Genomic DNA, 27,386 nt, shown 5'->3' with positions numbered 1-27,386 from the left:
GTGATGTTTTCGGAACTACTGTCTATTTACTTATGCAGAATTAGGCGAGACTATGTAGTAAAACAAAAACGGAGCATGCATCTATATGGTGCTTATGCTCTGTTTTTGTTACACTAAGAACACAGTTGCTCCTAGTGCCCCTTGTGGACGAATATGAGAACCAAACTTTTAGTGGCATGTTTTCTTCTTTGTAATGATAATAAATGCATAATGCATTGAAATATGTGAGCCCCCACTAAGTATTCACATGTGACTACTAAATAATTTTCATGTTAGATTTACTCCTGCGTGTTGTTTAAGTTGCAGTTTCACCAGCCGAATGATGGCCATGACATCAAAGGTTGGTACACATTACATGATGAATGAAAAACATGAGATATAGTAATGTGGTTTTGCCCTTTTAATTCATCAAAACACTTCAGCCAACTTGCCTGAGGAACTGGAATGAAAATGAATGGTGAAGCAACGATTGCATTATAGTTCTTTTTTACATGTATCGTGAGACTACACTGAACCGATATTCCAGCCATCGCTCAGCTGTCTAACCGAAACTAGAATCACATAAAAGGAGAAATTTCATTATTAACTATTTTTGGGTCCCAGGCCAATATCATTCAGTGATCAATGAATACTTTTGTCTTACATGCACATCAGGACAAACAAGAAGGCAAGCAACTAAAATTCGGCGCCCTTGCCCCTTCGATATAGGAAAGCAATGCAAGTGCTCAGTTGAGCTTAAGGGCACACCAAAGACGACCCTATCATATTATTTTTGATCACTACGTGAGGTAAAGCCAAGGTCACCGTGTGCTTCCGATGACCTTCAAATAGCTTCGAGGTCAAGTTAAAACTTAAGTCATAACCACTTTGGGTAGCTATGTTCCCACCAAAGGTCAAGATCAAAAGTCAACTGACTTGGGAAGCAGCTTGACGCGTGAGCAGCTGCGTGGCGAGACACATGATCGCTGACGTCAACCTTGAGTACATACAGAGGCCGGAGCTATCGCTTTACACTAGGTTTAACCGAAGCTAAACCACAGTCAATTTTTTAAGTAAAAATTGATGCTCTCACCATTTTTAGATACATGTTAACGTATCAGAAAATTTATGAAGCACCGATGACACATTCGTGGCTTAGAAAATTTAATTTAAACATTTTTCTCCGCCTCGATTCAAGCACTGAAAAGGACTGATTGCCCCACTTTCAGAGTGAATGGTGGGGCAGCATAGGCTCTAGTATCTTCAGCCATTGTTAGGAGTTAATCCATACACTTTACTTGCAGAATCGGCCGGTGATGACAACATGTGTACATTGTTTTTTGGTCTTTGCTACCTAATACAACTCAGCTTTTGGTGAGAGGCATCCGTTTGTCATTAGAATGCCAGTTTATTGATATCAGACTTAGTCTTTGGCGTCCTGTGTAGGCCTTGACTTGGCTCATCATCATACACATTAAAATGCCAGCTAGCAGCATCACTTGCTGCACATGCAAGCAAACAAAAGGCAAATGGGCTTACCTTTTTAAAGTGCTTCGTCATGTAACGCTCCCAGTTCTCTAGCATGTCCCTCCATTTCAGTTCGCGCTTCCACTGGACCTTGAGCGGCACGCGCCGTACCCTACACACAGCACACACAAAATCGTGTCGCTTATCCCAAAAATAACACTGCCGAAGCCCGCCCCTAGCTCTCCCACTTAGTTCATTTTCAATATTCGCAGCAAATAACTCATTCTCAACAGTAAGCTAGCTACACCTTGCACGCCTAGATAAAGGCCTGACAAAGCCCCATTTGTGCTTGCCTTCGCCACCCACACAGGGCACAAAAATAGCAAAAGAATGTTCGGCTTTTCACAGCCTCTTTTTTTTTTATTACTAAAACAGAACCCCATGTTAAATACAGGCACGACTTCAGAAAATTTTCAGCATCACTATCTTTGTGTCCACATTCAATACACCCAATTTCCAATTAGAGAGACAGACAAAGTCTAAAAGAAAACAATAATGGAATTCAATAGAGTCGACATTTCAAACAACCTGTTGCTCATGCCCAAACCTAGTAGTACAAAAAAAAAAATCTGTACACCAGTGAGATTTGAATCTCTCTCAGTGGTGCATCCAAAAGAAGCCGACTTTCTCACCGCCAGTTGCTTGCCCACTATCTCCTACTGGGAAAAAAAAACGAAACCATACAGTAGGGCAATACATTAATAGATGCCTAGAGATGACATTTAAAATGCAGATAGTGAACACATCTGTCTTGCATTAAAGACTCCCAAATTAGTACCTATTACCCTGCTGACTTTGATGTCCTTCATATGCTCAAGTAAAGTTCACGATTTTGCGTAAACAAAAGAACTGGTTTTGGTTTATGGGGTGTAGTGTCCCAATGTGACTCAGGCCATCAAAGACGCCATAGTAGAGGGCTCCAGAAATTTCGGCCACCTGGGGTTCTTTTACGTGCACTGACATCACACAGCACACGGATGCCTCTCCGTTTTGCCTCCATCGAAGCGCAGCCACTGGCAGTTGGGTTCGAACCCAAGTACTCCGGCACAGTAGTTGGAAATCTTAACCACTGCATCACCACGGCAAGGCGCAAACAAAAGAGCGGTTACACTACTGTTATGCTTTCATTTTGCTGTGCTTAACTCCTTAACTGAGGTCATCACAAATGGGCCTGGAGCTTGGATAACGTATGCAGCCTATCCCACAACATTTCTGTGCACTTTTGATAAAGAAAAGGTTAGATGGGACCACAAAAGACCATGCGCTGAGAAAACATTCGTTTCAGGCTCTACGAGAACAATGCTGCCAAATGAGTTAAACAAGGTGCCGTCTTCGAAACAAGCTGCACTGGCAGCACTTCGCCGTAGCGTTTATGCACTGCCTTTGTTTCACTTGAAGAGAAACGGCGCAAGACTAATGACAAGGAAAAGTAAGAAGGAACAAATAAAAGAGTTCTTAATCCTGTCTGTAGTGATGCTTTTGTCTTCATTACATTTTATTTTGCCTTTTCCAGGTAAGGCTGCCAGGACTGGTTAATGCATTGCACATGAACGCAACATCCATGTTCTTGCGATCAAGATGAGCCAAGGAAAGAAAAGTGTACTCACACGCCAGGTTGAGTGTACTGGGAGCCGCCCAGGAAGCCGTACTTGTCCGGGACTGCCTCGGAGAGGGCCTCCGAGCTGAGCGACCCATTACGTGGCCGGCAGCCCAGCTGGCTGGTGGCCACACTGTCCATGGTGATGTCGCTTCCCGCATCTTCGTCCTCCTCTCCCCAGCTGCTGCCCCAGCGACCAGCCTCCTCCTCGTCCAGGGGCCCACTGCTGGCCATGGCCACCTATCAGCTCAGTCCCACACACCTGTCATCCGTTTAGGGGAATAAAACAGTCGACGCAACATTCTCCAGGTAAAAGAAAGGAGTGGCGCTTGCATGCCCATCTCTACAACACACTCTTTTTTGGACTAAAGCTGCTCATGCAATTCAGAGCCAAGCATGAGCAAGTCATGGCAAAAGGCAATCCCCACATGAAGAGGTTTGTACAGCTCTAAAATCGCAGCTGTTTTTTCCATCTTCCTTTTTTTTTATTATTATTATTATTTTTTTTTTTTTACAGTGATACTGAGAGTCACTGCAGAGTGCTAAGTGGGAAATGCATGGAAGACGTGATTCACAATCACGGGCATCAAGAAGCAAATCCAAAGAAACTAAACTGGACATCATTATACAACTTGGGAAACTCTGCCTCGAAAGCACTGAAAAGAGCAATAAATAATGCTGATGAGCTTTTAAGTTTGAAGCTCAGACACAATGATTAGAAACAACAGTTCAGGCACCAAAGGGATGCTGCAAACATGGTCCATTCAATTTTTATCCTTAGTAGAAATCAATTTTATGCCTATTTCTGGGCACGTCTATGCTTGCCAGACAGCAAAATGCAGATTTATCACTAAAATGAGTAGTGCCCAACAATTTTCTAACACTTAATTGAACCTCATGATACCCACACTGAAAGACACTCCATGATCATTGTTTTGGAGCGATGTCAGTTCACCCTATCTTTTAGATCTCCTACCAAAACCTGTCAACACACTGCTGTTCACTCCCAAAGTCAGTCAGTGATGGTGACAGCTCTCGTTTACCCATTTATTGCTGATACCCAATTCTCAGTCAAGAGATTGATGTCTATTTCTTTCTTGGCCTACTCCATTGTTGGTGGTTCCTTCAAATCAATTACTAAATAAAATTTTGCTAGCACTCATAACACCTCTCCTCGAGAAACTGAAAGCTATCTGCTTTGCAATTGAAATGTTCATTCGCAGACGAGCATTACGCTTCAAGCAAGCAACACAAGTACTCCTGCAGTATCGCTACCATAGGAATGACCTCCAGGAGTGTGCACAATAAAAAGATATTTCGAACAACCAGAAACACTGCTTATCAAGAGCAATAATGTGCTACTTTGTGTGATATCAGGAAATAGAAAGCAGAGGTCATTTTTCGACCAGTCACAAACAACTAGTCAAGCTAAAGAAAGGTAACTGAGAAAACATATATTTTAAACAGCAGTTACTAACAAACCGAACAGAGCTGAGGTTATCAAAAGACGAAAGTGCACAAAAAGTGTGATTCATTCCTTTCACAAATATTAGCTAACTGTGATGTCTATTCAAAGGTAAAGAACCGTCCTGCACACTATCAATATCAATAATAACTATCACATCCAGCCACCATCAACAATGGCCACATATACAGTACTGATAAGCCCTGATAATGCATTATTTCCCAGAACTTAATCATTCCAGTGAGTGAGTAAAGGCCTGTATACTATGAGTTTGGGACTCGTGTTCAGACTTCGACCCCCACAAGCAGAAATTTTTGGAAGTGGTTATTTTAGGCAGCGGTAGTGGGTGCAGGATTCATTTGCAATGACAAACATTATTCACCAGGTGTCTACGAGTGCCATTTAACCATTACCACATCATGCTTCATTTGGCAACTCAATTTCCAGCTGCATGGCCCCGCAATAATGCACGTAAGGCGAGAATAACTAACTGACAAAGATGTGCAACTTATGAAGCAATTGGCTCTTCACTTGAGCACGTCGAAATCAGTGAAAATACAGAATTTCAGCTCTTCATTCTTTCTTTGTAACGATGCACAAAGCATCAGCAGACATAAATCGCCATGTGGAAGTTACCTGCACTAAGTGAATAATTATTTGTAATGGAATTTCACCTCTCATGTTTTTGTCTGCTTCAACAGGCAAAAGGAGGATACGACATCAGAGTTAACAGAAGTCATGAAAAAAAAACTGCTATATAATCGCTCCTTTTTCGTTCTATTCCACTTGAACATTTACGCCCATCTTGCCCCGGAGATGAGATGACAACAAATAAACAAGCAGCCGTAAAAGCACAGTCTTTTTATGCTTTGTGTGACCTGAAGTACAGCCAAAGCCATTGTGGCACCTACTGGACTGTTGGAACCTAAACAACCATGTCAAAAGAAATTGAATCAAATATTTTTTTAAGGCGCAGGAGGGTTCCACATGGCTGTTTATGCACACCAACATCATACACACGTTTCCAAAGAACAAAGCAGGCAGCCAAAAATTTGTCCTCTGAAATACCACATTAGTGGAGTTGCATATGAAGCTACACCTAAGAGCAGTTAAAAGAAAGTTGCTTTCGCTAGTGAATGCAAATAAACTTCCTCGCATATTTCATCAAGCCTTGACAAGGCCCTTATGTGTCCAGTGCTTTACGAGACAACACAGTCAATGTGAATGTAGTGAGCTTCAGGCTTACAACTGCAAAGGGAAGTCAGCACAGGTGGGGAGCCTACATAACTCATTACAAGTGAGTGCTATATGCCCAATTCTTTAGTCAAATGGTGTATGATTCTTGGTATCTGTCCTTGAGGGGATCAAATTCAGAACATGGGCACAGGTTAGCTTTAAGCTGGTTTACATTTTAGGAATTGTTCCCCAAATAACTTCCGTCAATATGCTTATGGTTCTTGCTTTAATCCACTTTTGCGTTCACTAGTTAATTATCTAGAATATTATTGTTAGGCAATATTAGAGTAAAACTAAAGACAAAAAATTAACCACAAGGACCTTTGAACTATGGAATAAGCAAAGCAGGTGTAATAGCTTTGCAGACGCATGCTGACATGTATAGTAAAAATTTTCGTATCTATGCACAACACCATGCACCCCCCCATTAGTCAGTCACATTTCTGAGTGCTTAAAGGAATAATAAGAAGGCCAAAAGGCTTGATCAATATGCAACAGATGCACCAGTATGTCAAGTGATTATATACTGGCACACTGCAATTAGGAGTGACATAATGGAAATTCCGTGCGAAGAAATTGAACAATGATGGGGCTTTGATACAACACTGTCTTTTTTTTAGAAATGAAGGCTTTCAGTCTGCGTTTGCGCTTGCGTCCGCTACAAAAACATCACTTTCCTCATAGCAGTCCTTCGAGGAAAACAGCTTTGTTTTTCGTTTCCGGTTCACTGGAACGCATACCATGTTTTTTTACTTAATGAACCAATTGTCAGCACATGCCCAATCGCGTTAATTTAATTTTAAAAAGCCTAAAGACAGAACGATAACAGGTATCCACTGATAAATTCGACACTCTGCACCTACCCGCCGTCAGCAGTGCAGTAATCATACGAACCTCTCATGCTACTCAACACCTGCGACGTGCGTCAGCCGGAAATGTTGCAGACCACAGGTTAACATGAAATACGGCCGAAGCACCTGCGCAGCTCCGTTGAGGGCGTAATTTCCGTTAGATGTCGCGCATTCACAACGTGAGGATGCCCTTTAAGTGACTTATCAACAAATAACGGTAACGGCTATCTCTCTTTCCAATCGAACACTTATTGCACAAGCCGAATCCACGTTCGCGTCGTGAACACGCACGGCCAATGCGCCCTTCCGAAAGTGCTCACCGGCAATGGTGAGCCGTAGTTTAATTTCAGATTAACTAGAGCAGAACGGTCGCAGGGAAACTTTACCGTCCATTCCAGCTAAAATCGCTGCACAATTGCTACAACGGATCGCACAAACACAGCAAAGGCTAGAGCGTCATGAACAATGACTGCGTCTACACTTTGTAGTCAACTTCAACCCACCACGCCAGTAGTCTTCAAAACAAAGAAAAAAGAATGAAACCTTATTTCGCATTTGCTTTAGAGGCGTCGAAAAGTAAAGGCTGACACAGCTGCTTGAGGCGGCGCTGTGACGCCTCCCTAAAAGCAGATCCGGTGTCTGGGACGACAGTCAAGCTGTCGCGAACTGCCAACGCGCACTATGGCTTCAGATTGAATCAACTAGTGACACCGTTATGTAGCAAAGAGCTTGAGCAACATTGGCGAGTGGAAGGCGGCGTGTTCTAAACATCTCGACAACTGCTGGTATTCGGACGAATAGATTATGTGTGCATTTTTCACTACGATGATCGTACTGACCGTGGCATGAGCATTCTGCTTTGCAAGGCAACGGTGGCCCCAAAAAACGTGTCCGGAAACAAGGTTCACAGTTAACTACGGCATCCTGTACCGAGGGCTGGCGCTGTTTTTATTGAGTGGCACTTGTAAGCAGAACGGTGTCTTTAACAGTGTACTTACATGTTCAGGCTGTTAGTGCTTCTACACGGGAATACGTTGAGGTGTGCAGTGACTAATTCAGCAAAATAACGCTTCCGCGAACAGCTCCGGACGGACAAATAAGCACGGATGATCTACTTAAGCAGAAAACAAAAAATGACAACAAACGACGAAGCGTGATGCGCTGGCGATCGAACTCTGGGTAGGACGACAGTTTTAGCAATAACGCTATGCAAAAGTATAAAAAAAAAAATAGAAGACAAACCTTTCATATTTAAGCTACAATCTGCTCTCAAAGCATTAAAATAAATAATACTAAAGTTTGTTGTGAATAGCGCCAAATTTAAACTCTCGAAGCATCCTTTAAGTGTTGCGTCGTTCTAAATAACCGTACAGTTAAACAGCTGTGTGATGTAATTAGCCGAAGCGAATTTTTTAAATCGAACTCGACTTCGCTTGTTTGACCCCCTCGCTTGCTCACTCGCGAGCTTGCTGGCTCACTCACGTGTACATGCGTGTACACGTGCTCACTCGTGTGCTCGCTTGCTTTGCATTGCTTTGTTTGCTTGTTTGCTTGCGTGCTCGCTCAGTCGGCTGGTCGGGTTTTTTTTTTTTTTTTTTTTTTTAGAGTTGTTTGCTTGCTTGTTTACTTGGTTTGGTTTGTAAAGACGCCGTAGTGGAGGACTCCAGAGATTTCGGCCACCTGGCCGGGGTTCTTTAACGTGCACTGACATCGCACAGCACACGGGCACCTTGCTTTTCGCCTCCATCGAAAAGCAGCCACCGAGGCCGGGATTCGATCCCGCGTCCTTGGGGACAGTGGTCGAGCGCCGTAACCACTGCGCCACCCCGGCGGGTCTTGCTTGTTTACTTGCTTGCTGGCTTGGTTTGGTTATAGTGCCTAGAATGTTTGGTTTGGTGCTGGCTTGGTTATACTTGCTTGCTGGTTGATTCGGATTGTTTGCTCGATTTGTTGATGACGGTGATAGAACAGCGCACTTCTAAAGTTGTTTGTTATTTGGTTGGTCGATGGTTGTTTTAGAGCGTAAGCTCTACTTCTCTCATGCCATACATCAAGGTCATGAGTGAGTGAGTGAGTGAGTGAGTGAGTGAGTGAGTGAGTGAGTGAGTGAGTGAGTGAGTGAGTGAGTGAGAAGACTTTATTTACACCGACATGGACCTCGGGGCAGGGGCTCAGCCAGGGGGGGTCTCCTTGCCGGCTCTCCTGCGCCGTGGCCCCAGAGAAGGTCTCTGAGTAAGCCTCTTCCGCCAGGCGTAGGACGATCTTTTGTTCATCCACATTTGGGCTGCGGATGTAGGACTCCCAGGTAATTTGATCAAGGGGGTCAGTTTCTTTAGCTCCCGGAGAATCGGGGCATTGCCAGATTAAGTGATTTTGACTCAGAGGTACGTTGCAGAGATTGCAAGCCTCTGGGTCTCCTGTCAACTCATTATGCAGAGTAACATGAGGAAAGAAACGATTGGCCTGAATTTTTCGCCAGGCCCTGCATTCTGAGGGTATTATATAGGGACCTATCTGGTGGTGGATAGATCCTTCTGCTTAGTTTGGGAGTCTCAAAGAGCTCCTTGTAGGTGATGAGGGGTCTTTAATTGTCTCCGGGTAGCGGGGTCTCTATGGCCGCTCGGGTGTATACATCTCGAGCGAGGCGATGGGCAGCCTCATTGCTTGGTAGACCCTCGTGAGCTGGAATCCAGATGACTGAAGCCTCCCGGTTTAGCGGGTGCTTTCTCAGTAGACTGGCCGCCTGCTTGGAAACCTTTGCCGAAGTTCCTAACAGCCACCTTATTATATGGAAGGATAGTTCTGGCTTTAGTGCCTGTACATGCTAGCGCTATCGCAGCCTCTTCAGCTATTAAAGCGTTACGCGTATTAATAGATCCAATTACTTTCTGGGAGTGGTTCCCATCTACCACTGCTATGACCGCGGCCCCTTCTAGCCCGCAGGCAGCATCGCGATAGGCTGATTCCTCAGGAGGATCGTTTATTAGTTTGCTTAGAAAAAATTTTGCTCTATGCTGTCTTCGTTCCTTGTCATGAATCGGGTGCATATTCTTAGAGATCGGTGCAATTTTTAATAGTTTCCGCTTCTCAAGCTCCAGGAGTTCAGCGACATATAGGGTGGCTCACCTGACTGAAGCTGCAGTTCTTGCAGTATTTTTCAGCCCACTACAGTGGAGTTGAGCTGCCAAATCTGAGCCTCCCTGACCGCTTTAGCAATCTCTTCCCAGGTATTATGCATTCCCATAGCTAGAAGCTTCTCTGTCGACGAGTCGGGGGGGGGGGGGGGGGGGGGGGGGGATGCCTAAAGCCCTTTTGAATGACGTTCTGATCATTTTCTCTAACTTCTCTACTTCACCAGGAGTGAGATTGAGAAAGGGGGTGGCATAAGCTGATTACAAAGGCACGAAGCAGTTTTATTAGGCAATGAACGTTCTCCGAGGCCTTTGTTCCTAGAGAGATTCGCCTGAATATCCCCGTTACCTGGTCGACATACGTCTGCAGCTTTTTCAGGATGGTGGTGTTTTTCCTATTCTGCTGTAGAAAATACCCCAGGATCCTAATGGTGCCGACTCTCGGTACCTTGCTCCCTCCCACATATACCTCCACTGGTTTGTGTAGGTACAGTAAGTAAGATTCTCTGGTTAGTTGTGATTTGCTGCACATTGAGAAAAGTTCAGATTTGTGAGCAGAGCAAGATAGTCCTCTATCTAGGGCATAATTTTCAACTATATACGCCGCTTCCTGCAGCCTATGCGATATATGGAGCCTCCATCGGTCCAGATTGTTATATCGTCTGCGTAGATGCTATGTTTGGTGCCTTCTATCTTAAGATGAGACGAGAGATCTTTCATTGCAAAATTGAAGAGTACCGGGGAGAGGACAGATCCCTGGGGCGTTTCTCTGCCCCCGGTACTGATGGGCTCGGACCTAAGTCCCACAACTAACTTCAGTTTTCCTGCAGATGAGGAAATCTTTGACATCATCTGGCTCCGAACGTTTGACATTTAAATCTCGCGGTCTGCAGCAAATGTCGTCTTCATTCTCCAAGGCGCTACAAAAAACATTGCCGCGACTGGGTTTCGAACCCGTGCCAGAACGGACAGATCAGCTTCCCTAGCTTATGCACGAGAGCTATAGCCTCAGCAAATCACGCCTCGTGTAAAACTGCAACATGTTCTCGCGCTGTGCAATGAGCGTCTTCATAAAGTTGCATCTGCGCCGTTCATTCTTCCTTTCTCCATGGCGTCGCTCGTTCATTTAACGGTCTCGAGGGAGAGCACGCTTCTTCTTACGGCCTTCGAAATGGATTTTGTTTCCACCGCACATAAGTGGGGTCGTCGCCTCCTCACTGCTCCGCGTCTGCTACCGCTGTTCACGCGCATGGAAAGCGCGCGCTCACTCACCGAACCACCCGCATAAATTGCAACCAGGAAGTCCTCATATTTCAATCCTTATGGTTCACAAAAAGACTGCGTAATCAGCATTTAATATTTGCGACCTATGAGGTATTAAAATGCAGAAACATTCCGCGCGCTGGCGCTCCCCTCAGTGCGACTGCATGGTGGTAGCATGAGCCACCGGATATACTGGCAGTGCATTGGACAGCCGCAATTTTAGCCACATTCTTTAAGTCGCATATGCGTTACTCAGAGCATATCAATCGGCTGAAAGAGTATGTAGTCTCGCGACTGATGCAACAACTTTTGATTAAGACATCGGTCAAAAATATTTACTCAGCAGAAGTGAGGAAAGCGACAAACAACAGAAAATCACTCTTCTTCAAACCTGACCCCCGTTTTAAAGTAAATTTAAGGAAGGAGAAAATCATATTTTTCTTTAAACAAACTGAGCATTCTTTTATAAATGTGTCCACTATTTCACATAATTACATTATGTGGCAGGAGGTACGTGTGGTTGGGGATGCTTTTGGCGTCGTTATAACTGTTACTATAATAAAATAGTGTTGTGAAAGCATCTCGCCGGAGGCGAGAGCCTTGGCGCGGAGCACATGACCACGCTGGAGAGCTTTTGACGTGTCGATAGCGTCTCCAAATGGGCATTGGATTTTATCGAACTTAAAAAACCTCTTAACACACCCGCCATGGGAAAGACCGCCTTATTTTACATTTGAGTTGCTTTTTCGCTGCGGTTTTCACGACAGAAACTGACTTATGAATACCCAGCCTATCTCTGTCAGTGTTCCCGGCAGTGTCGCCTGTTACCATCAATGCGCATGGCATCTCAATCCTTATTGACAAAATTAAGCTCTCATCTGCTGGCGTTGATGGCACCAATTTCAGTCTTAAATATACTATATATCCGTATATATATCTGTATATTACTTTCAGCCTCTTTAAACAGGAACGCTATCGGACGACTGGAAGATGGGGATGGTCATCCCGGCCCACAAATCATGGTAAAAGAGATTCGCCATTAAACTACCGTCCCATATCTCCCTAACTAGTGTGTCATGTAAGCTCATGGAACATGTCAGCTACTTGGATATCATAAACTTCCTAGATTCAAACTTCTTTCATCCTGCGCATCACGGTTTCCGAAAGGATTTCTCGTGCGAAACACAACTAGCAATTAGTTTCGACATGCACACTAACCTTAATCGTAACCAGCAAACTGATTCAATATTTTTAAGACTTCGCAAAGGCCTTTGACAAGGTGCCTCGCAAACGCTTACTACTGAAACTCGCCGCTCTAAACTTGCATCCCAACATTCTAAACTCGATTAAAGAGTTCCTCATTAACCACTCACATTTCGTCGACGTTAATAACAAACGCTCAAACACAATCCTTGTAACACCTGGCGTCCCGCAGGGATCTGTATACTCGACCCTATCCTGTTTTTAATATATATAAATGACGCTTACCTCTTCATGTGCACTGTCAGATAATTCTCGCCGACGGTTACGTAATCTATCGAAAAATTACTAACATTTCTGATCCAATAGCTCCACAGCATGGCCTAACCCAAGTACAAGAATGATATGCGATCGCTGGTTAATGACTATAAAGACCAGAAAGTGCAAACATATCTCTTTTACTCGCTGCAGCATAACCCTCTATTTTTTTCATACAAAGTTGCTAACTCTTCCATAGAACGTGCCGAATCATATACTTATAATAAATACTTTATAAGTAACAGAAGGTAAGCTGATTGGTCTGTAATTTTTCAGGACCGAGTATCTTGGAATCACCCTGTGCAGCGATCTTTTTGCAAACAGGTCTTTAGGCTTCATAAAACGTCACCTACGTCATGTGCCCCAACAAGTAAAACTTCTGCCATATAAAACACCCATCAGGTCAAAACTTGAGTACGCCAGTCCAATATGGAACCCATCTCAGATATACCTAACAAATGCGCTCAAATCAGTTCAAAACCATCATGACATCCGTTTCACACATCATACATATGCTTATATTCCACCAACATTTAATCACTAAAATTCCAGCCTTGAAAACCTTTTAATTCGTCGCCGCATTGCCAGCCTTTGATTGCTGCACAAAATTCTAAACAGTTCACTCAATCAGACACCTTACATTGTGCATTGCATCCACATATCTCATCGCGCTTCGCATCCGTTTCAGATAACCCGGCCTGTTGCTCGCACAGAACCTTTTTCAGGATCTTTTTTCCCCCGAGAAATTGTGGACTGGAATGCCCTTCCGCACGAAGTTGCCGCCTTCACATGCCTAACTCCAGATTTTTGCTTGAGCTCACGAAAGAAAAATAGACAAATGACAGCTACTGCAAACCGCAGTGGAACCAATTAGGTGCTATTAATTTCAATTCAGAAAAGCACGTGCCACCTGCCTTTCGCGATAACAGCTTTGACGAACACCTCGAGTGAACCGACTGTCGTGGATGCTATTGCGAATGTAGGAAGGAAAAGAAAATTCACGGGCCTGCTACTGGCTCTGTAGCTGAGCCACTTCCGCTGCCTCGCGCGGACAGAGGAGAAAATAGATAAGAGGGAGAAATACGCGCGTCGCAACAGCCGTCGTCCGCCACTGAAGCGGTGGCGGGTGCAGTGACGGCCAGAACAGGTGCAACTGCAGGAGCATCCACCCTCACTTCGTGGATGCGGCTATGGTGTCTAATGCGGCTGCATGTTTTTGTATAGCGAGTGCCCAGTGTTGCTCAACCGACAATAATCAGCTAAATTTGGCTTATGTGCTGAGATGGTCAATTATCGTGTAAATTGCAGTTTTGGCGCAACGGGTCAGATTGGCACACAATTTCCACCCCTAAGAAGGGGAAAGCTTTTGGCAGCGCATTATCGATAGCATGTGTCGAAACCTTAGCGGTGTTTGCAAAAAGAGAGCACACACAGACGCCAACACAAAGTTCGAGACTTCAACTAAAAAAAAAGTTTATTCGAAATGAGTTTTTTCCGCGTGGAGGAGAGGGGATGGGGAGACTATGAGAACAGCCAAAGAGTCGCGGGGGGAGAAAGTTATCGCGAGCGGCAACATCAAAGCACACAAACGACAGAAGTAGAGAGCAAGATGGAGGGCAGCAGCGCGGGAATTGGCCGCCCACCGTGCATTGCCCCAGAGCTGTTTGCCGGTACCAGTTGGTGCACTACCGGCAGCCCTCTCGGCCAATGAGAAACGATGCGCCTACTCGTCGAAGGTACGGAGTGCGAATCGTGCCGTCACCTGTGTACAGATGGATGAAAAATAGCAGAAAGCTACCAAGGGTCGATTTAAGGGCACATACGCTTGTATCTGCTGACACCGCAGAATGGTGCCGACGGCAGATTTAGGAGCAAATACGTGGCGTGTTTACGAATACCGGTCGCGAGCACATAGCGGCATCCCGGTCGGAGCTCCACAACTGGTACGGTTAGCGATTTTGGACCAAGCAGGCTCGACATAGGAGCCTGCAGGCGAGCGGCCAGCTCCCGGCGGGTTTTAAGGAGTGCGGCAGTCGAACCAAAGCAATCATCGATATCGACGGCAGCAGCCGTTTCGTAGAGCACGCACGACACGGAACTGGCCTCAACCTCTGAGAGCCACCGACAGCGGTGGATTCTGCAGAAAGCTTGCACTGCCGAGGCGGCAGCGTACTCGTGCCCGAGGAGAGAGCAGGCCTTCCACTTGCCACGGCGTGGTCTGGGATCCGTCGGGTTCCGTGATGTTTGGAAATAACAATATTTTGGGGGCGTTACATTACAATGCATTAAAAATAATGTAGCTCACAATAATGTACATAATACAGGTAACTGTGTAAAATTATTCTGCGAGAAAGTATTCTGTCTACCTCCTTGTGCTGCTTGTCATTTCATGCATGTCCCTCTGACATGCCCACTCATACCCTGCTTGTGTTTGCGTTAACCTACAAGTTCAGATGATTTTTGAAGCGCTCTTGAATTCATATTAGCGCACTTCAATACAACACTTGAGTGAACCGTTCCTCTGTTCCCAGACCACGACGCGGCAAGAGTCCAAGGATGGCAGGACGCGAGCAAAATAAGGTGGGAGGGTTCACCAAAATGAGAAAAAGTGCAATGGAAACATTTTTCGAAGGAAGGGAAGGCGGCAAAACCAAATTCCTGTTCTCGTTTCACCCACTCTCATCCATTGTTTTTTTCAAAACGCTTCCCTACTCTTGTGTAAAGAAAGGGCAAGGAAAAAGGTTCAGAGTAGTAACGAGATTCGATCACACATTGACATTCACCAACGCACCGGGGTCACTGGTTTCTTTTTGCACGCACCATTACTTTGAAAAACTGCTCCTTTCACCATCATACACGTGTACACACAACAGACTCTCCATCACAAAAACAGCGTTCTCGAAAAAGATATGCAGGCGGCAGAGAGATGCAATGCCGGAGAGAATGCCGAGCTCAGAAAGCTGAAAAGAGGCGACAGCATGTCACAGAAGAATGTGAGACAGGTTTACACACGGCACACAAGTTGCAAGAAGCAAGTAGAAGAATGGTGGCGGCTAGGCCGCTCTGCGCGAGTCACAAAAAGAATCGCCCTCTTTTCAGGGACGAGTGGGAGGAAAGAGAGAACGCCTCTTCTTTTTGTTTAATTTGCAAAACCAAGAAAGCAGAAAAAGTATGTTCTCCCTTTAGTGTGAACTTCGTTTTTCAGCTCCATTTGGTTTTTTTTTTTTTTTTTTTTTTTCATCACAGACTTCTTCTTGCTTAGTGGCGGGCCATTCGAGAACACCTGCCTTTGTTGTTTGTTTCTGACGATAGCATTGCATATTTCCCACACGCATATACACACGCACACACATACACACTGTTGGGCCACAGGCAGCAGACTCATGCATTGCTCGACAATGAGCCGCCTCGCCGTACCTTCTAAACGAGACGTTCAAAAATGATGTCGCTACACATCTGCCATTTTGCATCCTTACCACCTACTATATGCTACACCAACACATACACTCGGTGCATGACACAGGCGCAGTATGTTACCTACATATCTAACCAACGTCTATGCACGGTCCAATAAAAATGAAATATTTTTCAAACAACTGTTCTACTTTTATCCGGTGGGCTTTGTATAGCAAACAAAATGAGTGTTTTGGAAAGAAAGAAAAGCACTTGCAAGAACTAAAGCGTTTGCAGTAGCAGATACATGAAGCAATGGCAGAACTACACAGCCAGAATTATTCCACAAAAAGAATGTTTTTTTTTTGCATGCAAACCTCCAAAAAGAAGGTGTCAATTGATAAAGCAGCTTTAGCACGACATCCAGTGCATGAGTGGCCAGTTTCTGTTCAACCTCACTGCTCGACATCAACTCACTGATCACTTTCTGTGTTGGCACATTGGTTGGTAGCAGCAGGCTGGCTTGTACATGGGGCTGGCCATCTTGTAAAGCTCTCCCACAGCTGTGCAGTACACACAATTAAAATAACAAAGAAAAGTTGATAAATTTCAGAAGCCAAGAGCTACAGGCATATAGTGAACACTCGTTGACGCACTGGTCATTCATTCTATCCACTCTCAGCACAACAGGCTCAGACAAGACAAAAATGCATCAGTGTTCATGTTTGTCTGCAGACCATCCAGTCAGCCACCACGGGTATATACCGAACGTAAGAGATCAAAAACGGGCGCACACCCTAGGAAAAGATAATGTAAAAAAAAAAAAAAAAGCATGGGAGACAGAGAAGAAGAGGGCGATCCACAGGGACCGGCGGAGAATCAACGCCATCGTCACAAGACTAGATTGCAAAGTCTCTCCTCCTTCGAGACGCACCTTTCTACCACTTATACCCTGCATAGTGTCATCCAAAAAAGGCGGCGGGCAAAGAAAACAGCTCAACACGACCACTCCTAATAATTGACTGAGCAGCATGGCGAAGCTGGGAGCTCTCGAGCCATGTTGAGGAAAAAATAATAATAATAAAAAAAAAACCCTCTCCAGAAAAAATCGGCTTGGTGGAAGGAAAAAAAAAGCTTCACTGGAATGAATCACGACAAGCAGCCCATTTCTCTCATTTTTCTCACAGAACACAATAGCTGGCGACTAGCGCGGCAAGGCGCCTTGCTGCTTCGAGGCAATACTAACTTGTACATCGCCCAGTGCATTAGAAAAAAAAAAAAAAAAAAAAAAAAAAAGAATGCCTGCAGGGCTGCTGCGGCTATCACAGAATATGGCTCGATAGGAACTGCCGAACCAAGAAGAAAAGAGAGGGTCAACTCTTGTTGCTTTGCTCTTTTTTTTCTCCCAGACACCTCAAGCTTATCTAAAGAAAAAAAAAAGTTAACATTCTCTGGAACCATTACTGCATGCCACACGGTAAAACAAGAAAACATGTGCCAGAAGGAAACGTCTGAAGAAACACACAATAGAAATTGAGTACAAAGAAGAAAATTGGAAAATATAGGTGATTTTGATTTACTAGGCCACCGACTCCTATTGTCAATGACATACAACTAACATATCACCGATCACTAACAACGAAAAGTTTCCAATGAACCTTTGCACACCAAGTAAGAAATGAAATCTGCCAATCTGCCTCACATGAAGTTGTGTAAACGGAGTTGAGACGTTAAACACCTCGGGTGTCAAAGTGGTCAAAGCTCATGAAAAGTGCAAGATCTTAGATCCAGTGTCGTTACTGGCAGAAAACAGTCAATTATCAATAGTACACAAAAGTCATCAACCTTTTTCATCACTAGCATCACTAACTCTCGAACTAGAACCAAGCACAAACAGAAGAAAACACTACTTCTATTGTTCTTGCTATTTTAACCCTTGGCAGCCTCTTTGAAAGAACAATGGGGAAAAAAAAAATTGAACCAGACTCCGTGGTGACTGTTGCACATCATTCCGCAAACCACAACAACCTCTACAAGAGAACAAGAGACGCCTACTGACAGTACATTTCATTTTTTGTTTCGTTTTCCTTCTTTGAGAAGACCACCGGGCTGGACAAGGGTAACAAGTGCTGCGAAGGCAGCGGTCCCCTACAAACGTTTCCGACAGACAACACACCTTCAGAAAAGAGAAGACAGTCACGCCAAGAAAAGATAGTTGAAAACCAATGGAAGAAGCCTAGTCTTACTAGGACGTCCACCCAACAACCACGTTATCGTCAAGGAAAGGAAGAGAAAATGTAACTGGCAAAAAAGAACTGTGTGTATATGAAAGACAAAGAACGAACACTCTTGACACAATGCTTTGTCGTAGCGCGAACTCACAGTTCACACCTTTCTTCCGGCCACCTCTTCACCTCTTTCCCCACCCATCAGTTCTGCACAGTTGCTGGACTGTTGTGTCCCCATATACGTATACAAAGAATCCCTTGCCCTCCTCCCATGGCAGCAGCGAGAGAGGAAGGCAACACGTCACTCGGCTCGTGACCACAAAGTCCAAAAGCAGGAAATGCTGCACGGCACCACCAAAACACCACATCATGGTCCAGTTGCTCCGGTTGGTGACGACGTACACATCTTTTGTTGCACTGCGGGATGCAGCAGAAACACTTGTCCGACAGGCATCACACCTTGCTGCTGCTGAATGCATCACACCACCCCACCAGAGCTGCCACACAGGCAGGTATTGCATCTCATTGACTCGCGACGCTCTCCCACATCACCACAAACGCGTTTTCTTCTCGACACTAGTGCTTCTCCTTTTCCTTACATATCAATTTTGGAAACAGGAGAAAGGTGGAAATTGGGGAAGCAGGGAAAAAAAAAATGTTTGCTGTGTATATGTTAAAACTCCGGCAACAGCGTCACACCACTACCACCTTCCTCATGACGAGACCTCAGCATAGCGTGCTTGGTGAAATCGCTGACATGGATTCCCCATTTCTGTACATGTGCTTTGTCCTATACAGCACACCTCTTTATGCTGCTTAGTAAGCGCTGCACAAATACCATAATGACCCCACACACAGAGAAAAATCGTGACGTTCGGTGCTCTTCGGGTCACTCGCGAAAAACAACAACATAAAGAGCCACCACAGTGAAGCTGAGCACTGCACGCAAACGTGCGAACCCACAAAAAAACTTAGTAAACCAAGGGGTTATAACACAGCGAGGGAAAAAGAAAGTGACAAACATAAACACACAGAGAGAGAGAGAAAGGGGGAGAATTTTCAATGAGTCTGTGATTATGTGTGACCAAACAATCTGTATAAATCAGCAAGCAAGCAGAGGTCAAGAGCAAGTGCAGAAAACATTCGCACGTCATGTTCAATCGAAGTCGCTGGTGGTCAGAGACGACAAAAATGCCGGGCGCCGCCTGTCGGGGAGGACCCATGTGATGGTGGCAATGAGGACTCTGCATGCTTCGCCGAGACACAAAATACACAGACCCATTCAAAGTTCGTCCCTGTACAACTAAACAAGTGAAAAAGAAAAAATCACACATCAGTAGCTTGAAAGTTGCCTTCAACAAACCAGGCAAGCAACGTGCACAATCCACTCTCGCGCATTCGGGGCAACTGTTAAGGTGCGACTGGATCATCCGACAGGCAGCGCAGCTGACGACTTCGCTTGAAGTAACCGAGAGGACACACATCAGTATAAGCTCGCGCGTGTTTTCTACACTTTGCATCATCCTCACCTCACAACCTTCTGTGAGCATCTATTTTGACTTTTTTTTTTTACTCCGTCGCAGCCCAGCAAGAGAGTTTCATGTGCAACGTGCTCCCATGGTACAAGCACAAATGAGTGTAGAACAACTGTCAAAACAGAGCGACTAACTGTCCTCAACTTTTGTACTGTTCTTGCGTTACGCTCCTCTGCCAAGCGCTAAGAACTGGAAGGTAACGGTGTGCAAGAAAAGAAAAAAAAAAAAGAGAGAGAAGAGACGACAGCTTTGCTGGGCTAGCCCACCGCGCGCCCGGCAGGGTAGCACAACCAAACCATTTCGAAGGACATCACTGTCACCCTTCTATATCACAAGACATCACACAGAAGACCAAGACGTGAGTGCAAAAAGCGCAAGCAATAGGAAAGGTGCTTACAAAGGTTCCACGATGTGAGAGTAAGTCCATGCAATTCAAAAACCAGCTGCTGCTCGTGCATGTCACAGCAGACTCTACGCAAAAAAATAAAGGGGGAAAACAAAACAAAACAAAAAAAAACGGTGTAACGACGGATGGTGCCCAAGCTGCCATTAAGCTTCATCCTTTCTTGTCTTGGCTAAACTTCTAAATGACAATTCCGGCAGCCTAAGCTACAAACTCCTGCGCTCGGCGGCACAACCATGGCAACGCTGTGCCACCATGTAAGAATCGGACAAGCCAAAAAAGTTCTTTCTGGTACACTCTCAAGTAGAGATCCAGAGCTCTAACCAAGGTGTCAGCTGCTACGTGAATCATATTCCACTGGCGACTCAAAAATGCCCTACAAGGGCTAGGCCATTCAGTAGCATTTTTTGTTTTGGATGCCGGTGAAATCACTTTAAACCACTAGAAGCACGCAAATGTTGCGCATTTTTTCCCTTTAGTTTCAATTCCTGCAGATTTAAGCCCACCAAACTGGTTGGTAAGTTAAAGGTCCAATTCTGAGCAAAATGACTGAAGAACAGCAACACGCAGGTGCTTTGTTGTACTACGCTAATCACTAAACCATACGCCTTTAATTAACATAAGCCTGCTTCCTTGCGAATCTAATGAGCACTATTTTTATGTATTTCAGTCCTGCAATCTAATAATTTTTTTTTATTCCTGCCAATTTCAATAAGCAGATACTTAAAGCTAAATCTCTGAAGGTACTTCCCACTAAGCAATAGGAGAATTTTTTTATTTTAGATATTTGCTGCACTAGACCCCATATGCTTTCACACTTTGGGAAAAGAGTAGAATTTTTTTATTTGAGATAATTGCTGCACTAGCCCGTACAGGCCTAAAAAATTTTATACTCCGGGAAAAATGTACATATTTCTCATCATCCACAATTAGCAAAAAAAAAAAAAAAAAAAAAAAAAAAAAAAAAAAAAAAAAAAAACCCACTAAAAAGGCAACTTTGGAGGTTTTTGTTTTGTTTTTTAAACCTTTCGAGTTCACGCTTGAACATTATAGATCCATTATAGAGCCATTAGATCAAGCCTGAACATTAGACCGTTTTCACATGTGTTAAGTCGGCTTCACCTCAATGCTGAATTGCCAACAATTGGTGCTACAGCAATATTTCGAAACTTTATATCATGGTCATAATTTGTGCGATTTACGTAGCAGAATATGTTCACACGGTTTTCCTAGCAGCACTACATGTATCTGTGGTGCAGTGACATGAAGTTTAACCACTTTATCTCTGCTTTCTTGGCCGCCAGTGGTGCCATGTTTGGAGCAGCACGAAGTGTCGGAAACCCAGCTTAGAGAATTATGAAAGGGGTCTATTGTGTTTATCGAGTAGTGACCATGCACCAATGTTAGGACAGTGCTTGTGGCATCACAAATGCAGTGTTGCCTATAGAAATCAACCGAAATGACGTCTTTAAAAAAATGCTAACTTTAAAATCAATCCGCTATGAATTAAGTGTCACATGGGTGCAAAAAATGGCAGAACTGGTCAGGACAAACCGGAGAATGTATATTAAAAATCTCATTAAGACACAACCCTTGGAAAATTGTCAAAGTTGCCTTTTGAGAGGTGCCATTCCCTCCTACTCCAAAGAGCAGCTAATAATGAATCAGCAAAAGCTGGTCTGAATTTCTCAACAAAAGCTTTATATCGAGTGGATGTTTTTGTGCAGTATTAGACGACAAGGAGCGTCTGGGACATCCTTTTTATGCCGAGTGCAGAATACAAAGTATCCTTTTTGATTTCACGAGCATTGAAATGAACGCAAAACCCCAAGGACTTCCTTCTGTGGAAATTACGCTTCCTTTGTGCCTTGCTGTCATGTGATCACCAATGCAAGCGACTCGTGCAGAGGGAACGTGAGGCACTTCCATCCAAGCACAATAATAAAGAAGTGAGGCTTTTTGTACCCCTCCCTGATTTACTAGCCAGCTTGAGCAACGCGATTTCCTTCAAGGATAGGTATTAAGTCGGTATTATTAGGCGCAAACGTTTCGTTTTCTTTCCTCCTGCTTAGAGCTCCTCCTTTTCTGTCTGTCTCTGAATCAATTTCACGAGCCAATTCCACTGTAAAATCGAGTTGGAATTCTGCTGTCCGTCAGCCCAGCCTTCCAATCGGGACCGATCACAGTTCAAGAATAGCCGCTGGGATATACAGAAGGGAAAGGATAGCACGATGACAGCATTACGCATTTTCATATTGCACAGACAGCTGCGATTACCTGAAAGAGTTGCTTTGTGTGATGGTCATCGATAAGCAGGCAGGAAGACAAAAGAGTAAATTATCAAGAAAGAAATGTACAGGCTGAAAGCCAGAGGGAGACAAACAAAGAAAACAAGGGAAACGAAAGGAAGATGTATACTAACAGGTAATGGCTGTGGTACCTGTATCTAGCAGAGAAAAAGGTGCAGTAGAAGTTTCCATGCGCAGATGCCCGATAAATAATCTGTTTAGTGAGAATGTATGCTTTTAATGCCTAGTTAGTTCACTACCTATTCAATGTTTTAGATCACTAGTCTTCAGAACGAGGAGAAACAACCAATTTTTTCCTACTGAATGTTCAAACAAACATTGTTACCTGGAATCACTTTAGACTGCCAAGAATAGCTGCTAGCATAATACGTCGTGAAATACTTTACAGAGCTCCCCGTTAAATTAATTAGATATCGGGCCAAACAGGCAGCCACAGGTATGCTTTGAAGGAAAGCCAAAATAGGCACAGAGCGCAGATGAAAGCAAAAAAAGAAAAAAAGAAAGAAAAAGAAGTACCGAAGCCTGACAACAGGGAAGGCGGCAGGAAAACAAAAGAGAGAATATGAAGCACACACAGTGATAATACAGACAATGGGCCACATAAAACAATGAGATGTAATCTATATGTAAATATATATATATGTATTAATATATGTATATATCTTACGATATTATTTTTTTGTTTTGATCTTCACCACTTCGCGTCATTTCCGCCAATATGCACACCGACAGTGACATGTACGGAACACTCAATTCAGCTACAACGGGAGACGTGGTCAAAAACACGGCAGTAATGTTCCATCCCGCCATGTGTGAGATTTCGAAAGAATGATATGATGGTAAAAAAAAAAAAAAGAAAGTAAACTGGCTTCTGACGACAACAACCACGATAAAAGAAATGTGTATGTACATAAATCAACCGTAGAGAATGAAGCCTCAGCTGTGATGCGGGGACTAAAAGAAAAAAGAAGAAAAGAAAAAGACAGAAACCAAAGAGAGGCAGCACAGCAAGAACAAGTGAGTAGAAATAAAGGATATAGTCTGTGCCATGACTTCTTGAGATCGAAAAATATGTATGCAGGACACAATGAGAAACATGAGAGCACCATATATTGAGTGTGTTTAGTGAGCAGAACAAAAACAAAAGTGAAAAAAAAAAAAGAAAAAAAAAAGAAACGGTATTCGGAAAGAGAGGAATGGATCACAAACTGGCACATCTAGGGGTTCCAAAAAGAAAGAATGAAGCAAGAAGACTGAAGTAAACAGCAAAGTGACTCGATGGACTGCCATGACATGGCAAGGGGTCCTGCAGGTCAGAACAAGGGGAGGGAGGGGCAAATCGGAACAAAAAAAGAAAAGCGCTGCGGGTTAAGAAGTTATTGTAGCAGCGCGTGTGCAGACAACCATTGACGAGACAACAGCGGCACAAACAGCGTGAGCAGCACACAAGCCCGAGCGCAGAAATTGAAGCCGACAGGTGGAGAAGCCGGCTCTTGTGTGGGGCAAGCAGTGTACATTACAAAGATCAAACTTAAAATTAAGCTTGAAGAAACAAAGCCCACGTTGTTGCAAGTAATCTAGGACTTGCAGCAGCCAGTGACAGGTTTCTAAGGAATACTGCTTGGCTAAAAGCAAGAAATCCACATTGCATCTGATTTGGCAAATGAAACTTCTATCCTTTACTCCAGCCAACCTCAATAGGACACAGCAATGGCTCCACTGTATGCATGTCCTAGTAGCTAGAGCACATGTGGCACATTCTCTGGCATGAACCTTCCACCGGACAGTGCCGAAGAACTTTCCATATGTGCCCATAGCTGGAACACGCCTGCAGTTCATCCACCCTCATGTTCTAAGCACTAAAATTTGAAGTGACCTATCTTTCAGTGAGCAGAAGTCAGCATTAAATGAGCATACCCAACAGGGGCACCAATGACATTACACTAGTGTGTGAATGCATGCTCCCTGGAAAATCACAAATGGCACAACACTGACACTGCTTTGCCACACACAAGTTTTAACTTTGGGAAATGGACGTGCTGAGAATTTTAAACAAAAAGGAAAGACTAACAAGGTTGAATGTACCCTGGCACCTTTTGAAAAATATAGGCAATATGAGTGTAGAAGGGTGGGCAATGTTGTGACAGTGAAAGAGAAGAAAAAACGATCACAGACACCTTTTTTTGTTGTTGTTTGTTCTGCCTTCAGACACAACACCTCGCGAATCGCGACTCAATTGTGGCAGACAGAAAGATAAGACGGAGCACCCCTGTATCAGGATAGGTGAGCGCTAGCAAGACAAATAGAAAAATAATAATAATAATAAAAAAAGCAATTTGGCAAGTGCTTTACAGAAGTGACAGTCGTAGTGAATGATTCAGCTACTAAAAGCCAGGCAAAGTAACGCCCCTGGCCAAAAAATTGATTGCCCCACTGCGTGTGTAGTTCCCAAGGTTTCTCACCCCCTAAGCTCCTGTGTAAAACTGTCAGGCCTCACAGTGAAACCTGCAGAGAGAAAAAATGGTTGGGGCACATGAGGCCCCCTCAGTTGCCTGCAGAAGACGATAGCGTTAATGTAATTGAGACCCTCGCACCATACAGTGAGCGTGCTGACAAGTCACGGTTTAGATGGCCAGAGTAAGAAGGGGACCATGGCGTGAGCTGGCAGGTGTGATGGGAGGCCAAATGGATGGCGCCCCTGCACTTCAAGTGAACAAGGAGGAGGTCATCCCATGGGAGAAATGACGGGAGGCCAAAGGGATGGCGCCCCTGCACTTCAAGTGAACAAGGAGGAGGTCACCCATGGGAGAAATGAAGGACCATGCAGCCAAAACAAGGGAGGTCAGAATGGGGCCAGAGGCAAACGAACAGGTACAACAAATTGAGGGGCAGCAGTATGTACAGTTGTAGTAGAGGTGGTGGGCACCAAGCAGCGCGCGAGGGCCGGAGAGGAGGAGAAGAGAAACCCTGGTCCGAAGAAGAGGAGTGCGGGCGGGTGGCGATTGTTGTTGAGCAGGGCCGGCCGCACCCCGGAGGGAAGAAGGGCACGGCGCGGACTTGTATTTCGTCACGAGTGTACTCGGCGGCAGCTCATTCGAGCAGCTGCGAGAAGTCTGGGTTGGCAGGCGAGTGGAACGAGTCTCCCCCGCCAGGGTTGCCCGAGCCCATGTGCTTGTCCTCGGGCGAAGCGGCACCGCTGTGCGGCTGGTGCTGCGGCGAGCCGGCGCCCAGAAGGGCAAGCCGCGATGCCAGCGGTGGGTGGTGCAGCGACGACGGGTAAGGAGGCGCCTGGAACCCGCCGTCGTAGTGGCGCGGATGCACCAGCCACCGTGGCGAGTGCGGAGGTGGCGCTGGCGCCGGCGTCGGCGGTGCCGAGTAGAAGGGTCTGGGCGGGTCGGGTCCCGTCCCAGGGGGACCGGGGGAGGCGTCTTCAGAGGGCCCGCGACGTAGGTCGGGGCTAAGCGGCGTGGGCGGCCCGCTTCCTCGAGCGGGCGACTTGTCTCCTCCGGCGGTGTGCGGCTTGGGCGACGACTGTTGTTGCTGCTGCTGGGCAGACGTGGAGGCGAGCGAGGCGAAGGCTGCGGCGGCGGCGGCCAGGTGTGGCCGATGAAGGAGACCCCCGGTGACAGCTTGGGTGGCGCGCGAGCCCCGGGAGCCGTAGCGCCGGGGCGGCAACTGTCCCGTGTGACGCTGCATGTGCGTCTTGAGGTTCCCCTTCTGGGAGAACGTTTTGCCGCAGAGAGTACACGGAAAACGGTCCTCCTTGTTGTGCGTGCGCATGTGCGTCTGCATGTTGCCCTTCTGCGAGAAGCACTTGCCGCAGACGCCGCACGCGAAGGGCTTCTCCTTCGTGTGCACGCTCCGCACGTGGGTTTTCAGGTTTCCTTTCTGGGTAAAGCGTTTCCCGCACGCCTCGCAGCCAAAGTCCTTCTCGCCCGTATGGATCTTCATGTGCGTGTCCACGTTGCCCTTCTGGGTGAAGCTCTTGCCGCACACCTGGCATGAGTAGGGCTTCTCACCGGTGTGGATCATCATGTGCGTCTTCAGGTTGCCCTTCTGGGTGAAGTACTTGTGACACACCGGACACAGGAACTGTTTCGTGGGCGGCGGCCGGGGCCGGGGAGCTCCCCCGCCCCCATGGTGTCCGCCATGATGGCCTCCATGGCCGTTGGTGCGCTCCAGCAGCGACGCGGGCGCCAGCGCCGCTGCCGCACCCGGCTGCTGCTGCTGTTGTCCGGGCTGCTGCTGCGACGAGGAGGAGCCCAGCAGTGGCCCCCCCTTACCGCGCTCGGTCGCCGCGGGGCCCAGGGCCGCCAGTGAGGGCGGCGCCCCTCCGACGCCCGGCGGTGGCGGCGGAGGCCCTCCCCCAGGCCCCCCCGCACCGGCCGCCCCGTGCGCCGCAGGCCTGGGCTGGTCCCGCAGCGTGTTGCAGATGGTCAGGTACTTGTGGCAGAGGTCGCACGGGTACGGCTTGTCCTTGGCGTCCGGGTGCGGGCACTTGTGGTGGTGTTCGGCGGCGCCCAGCGAGGACATCTTCTCCAGGTAGGAGGAGGCCGCGGCCAGCTGCGAGATGCCCGTGCCGAAGTGGAGCGGGTTCTTCTTGAGGAACAGGTTGGTGAGGCTCGCCTGGTAGCCCGGCGGCCAGCTCTTCTGGCTGAGCGCCGCCGGGGGCCCAACCCACGAGTAGGCACCGTTCTGCATCGGGGCCCCGCCGCTGCTCGTCGGGGGGGCCCCGTAACAGTCGCCGCCACCGCCGCCGACGCCCGACGGCGGCTGGCCCCCGCCGCCGCCGCCGCTGCTCAGCGACATGCGCCGCTCCAGGGGAAGCTCCAGGGTTCAGCCGGGACGCCACCTGCGCCCAAAGAAGACATTCGTCATTCACTTATACCCATCCGCGTTACCGACATGTGCTGCTACTTGTCAAAGCCCCTGTAAATCACACTTCACTGCA

General features: G+C 46.1%; 2 protein-coding genes across 7 annotated transcripts in view; both read right to left on the bottom strand.

Annotated features, from left to right (window-relative positions):
* LOC146196935 (TBC1 domain family member 10A-like) overlaps positions 1–7,826 on the bottom strand; it is a 28,872-nt gene extending 21,046 nt beyond the window's left edge. The window contains exons 1-3 of one of the 4 annotated variants that reach the window (XM_084598652.1): positions 7,654–7,826; positions 3,114–3,365; positions 1,519–1,618 (exon numbers count right to left, since the gene is read on the bottom strand). In XM_084598652.1, coding sequence (XP_084454778.1) covers positions 1,519–1,618; positions 3,114–3,337 — 324 coding nt within the window. In that variant the 5' untranslated portion in view covers positions 3,338–3,365; positions 7,654–7,826. Of the gene's footprint in view, positions 1–1,518; positions 1,619–3,113; positions 3,366–6,667; positions 7,139–7,198; positions 7,348–7,653 lie in introns of those variants that run through there. The other 3 variants (XM_084598654.1, XM_084598655.1, XM_084598653.1) reach the window with 3 other exon arrangements.
* Positions 7,827–14,015: 6,189 nt separating this feature from the next.
* The window catches only part of LOC146196933 (uncharacterized), a 69,379-nt gene continuing 56,008 nt past the window's right edge, over positions 14,016–27,386 (bottom strand). For all 3 annotated transcript variants that reach the window (XM_084598649.1, XM_084598648.1, XM_084598650.1), the window contains exon 3: positions 14,016–27,287. In XM_084598649.1, coding sequence (XP_084454775.1) covers positions 25,526–27,244 — 1,719 coding nt within the window. In that variant the 5' untranslated portion in view covers positions 27,245–27,287 and the 3' untranslated portion in view covers positions 14,016–25,525. The remainder of the gene's footprint in view (positions 27,288–27,386) is intronic.

The sequence above is a fragment of the Amblyomma maculatum genome, chromosome 3 (assembly GCF_055883805.1).
Source record: "Amblyomma maculatum isolate TAMU_Amacu chromosome 3, ASM5588380v1, whole genome shotgun sequence".
In the NCBI taxonomy this organism is placed as follows: domain Eukaryota; kingdom Metazoa; phylum Arthropoda; class Arachnida; order Ixodida; family Ixodidae; genus Amblyomma; species Amblyomma maculatum.
Note: the sequence above shows the minus strand (reverse complement) of the source record. Positions and strands in the feature narration are given on the sequence as shown.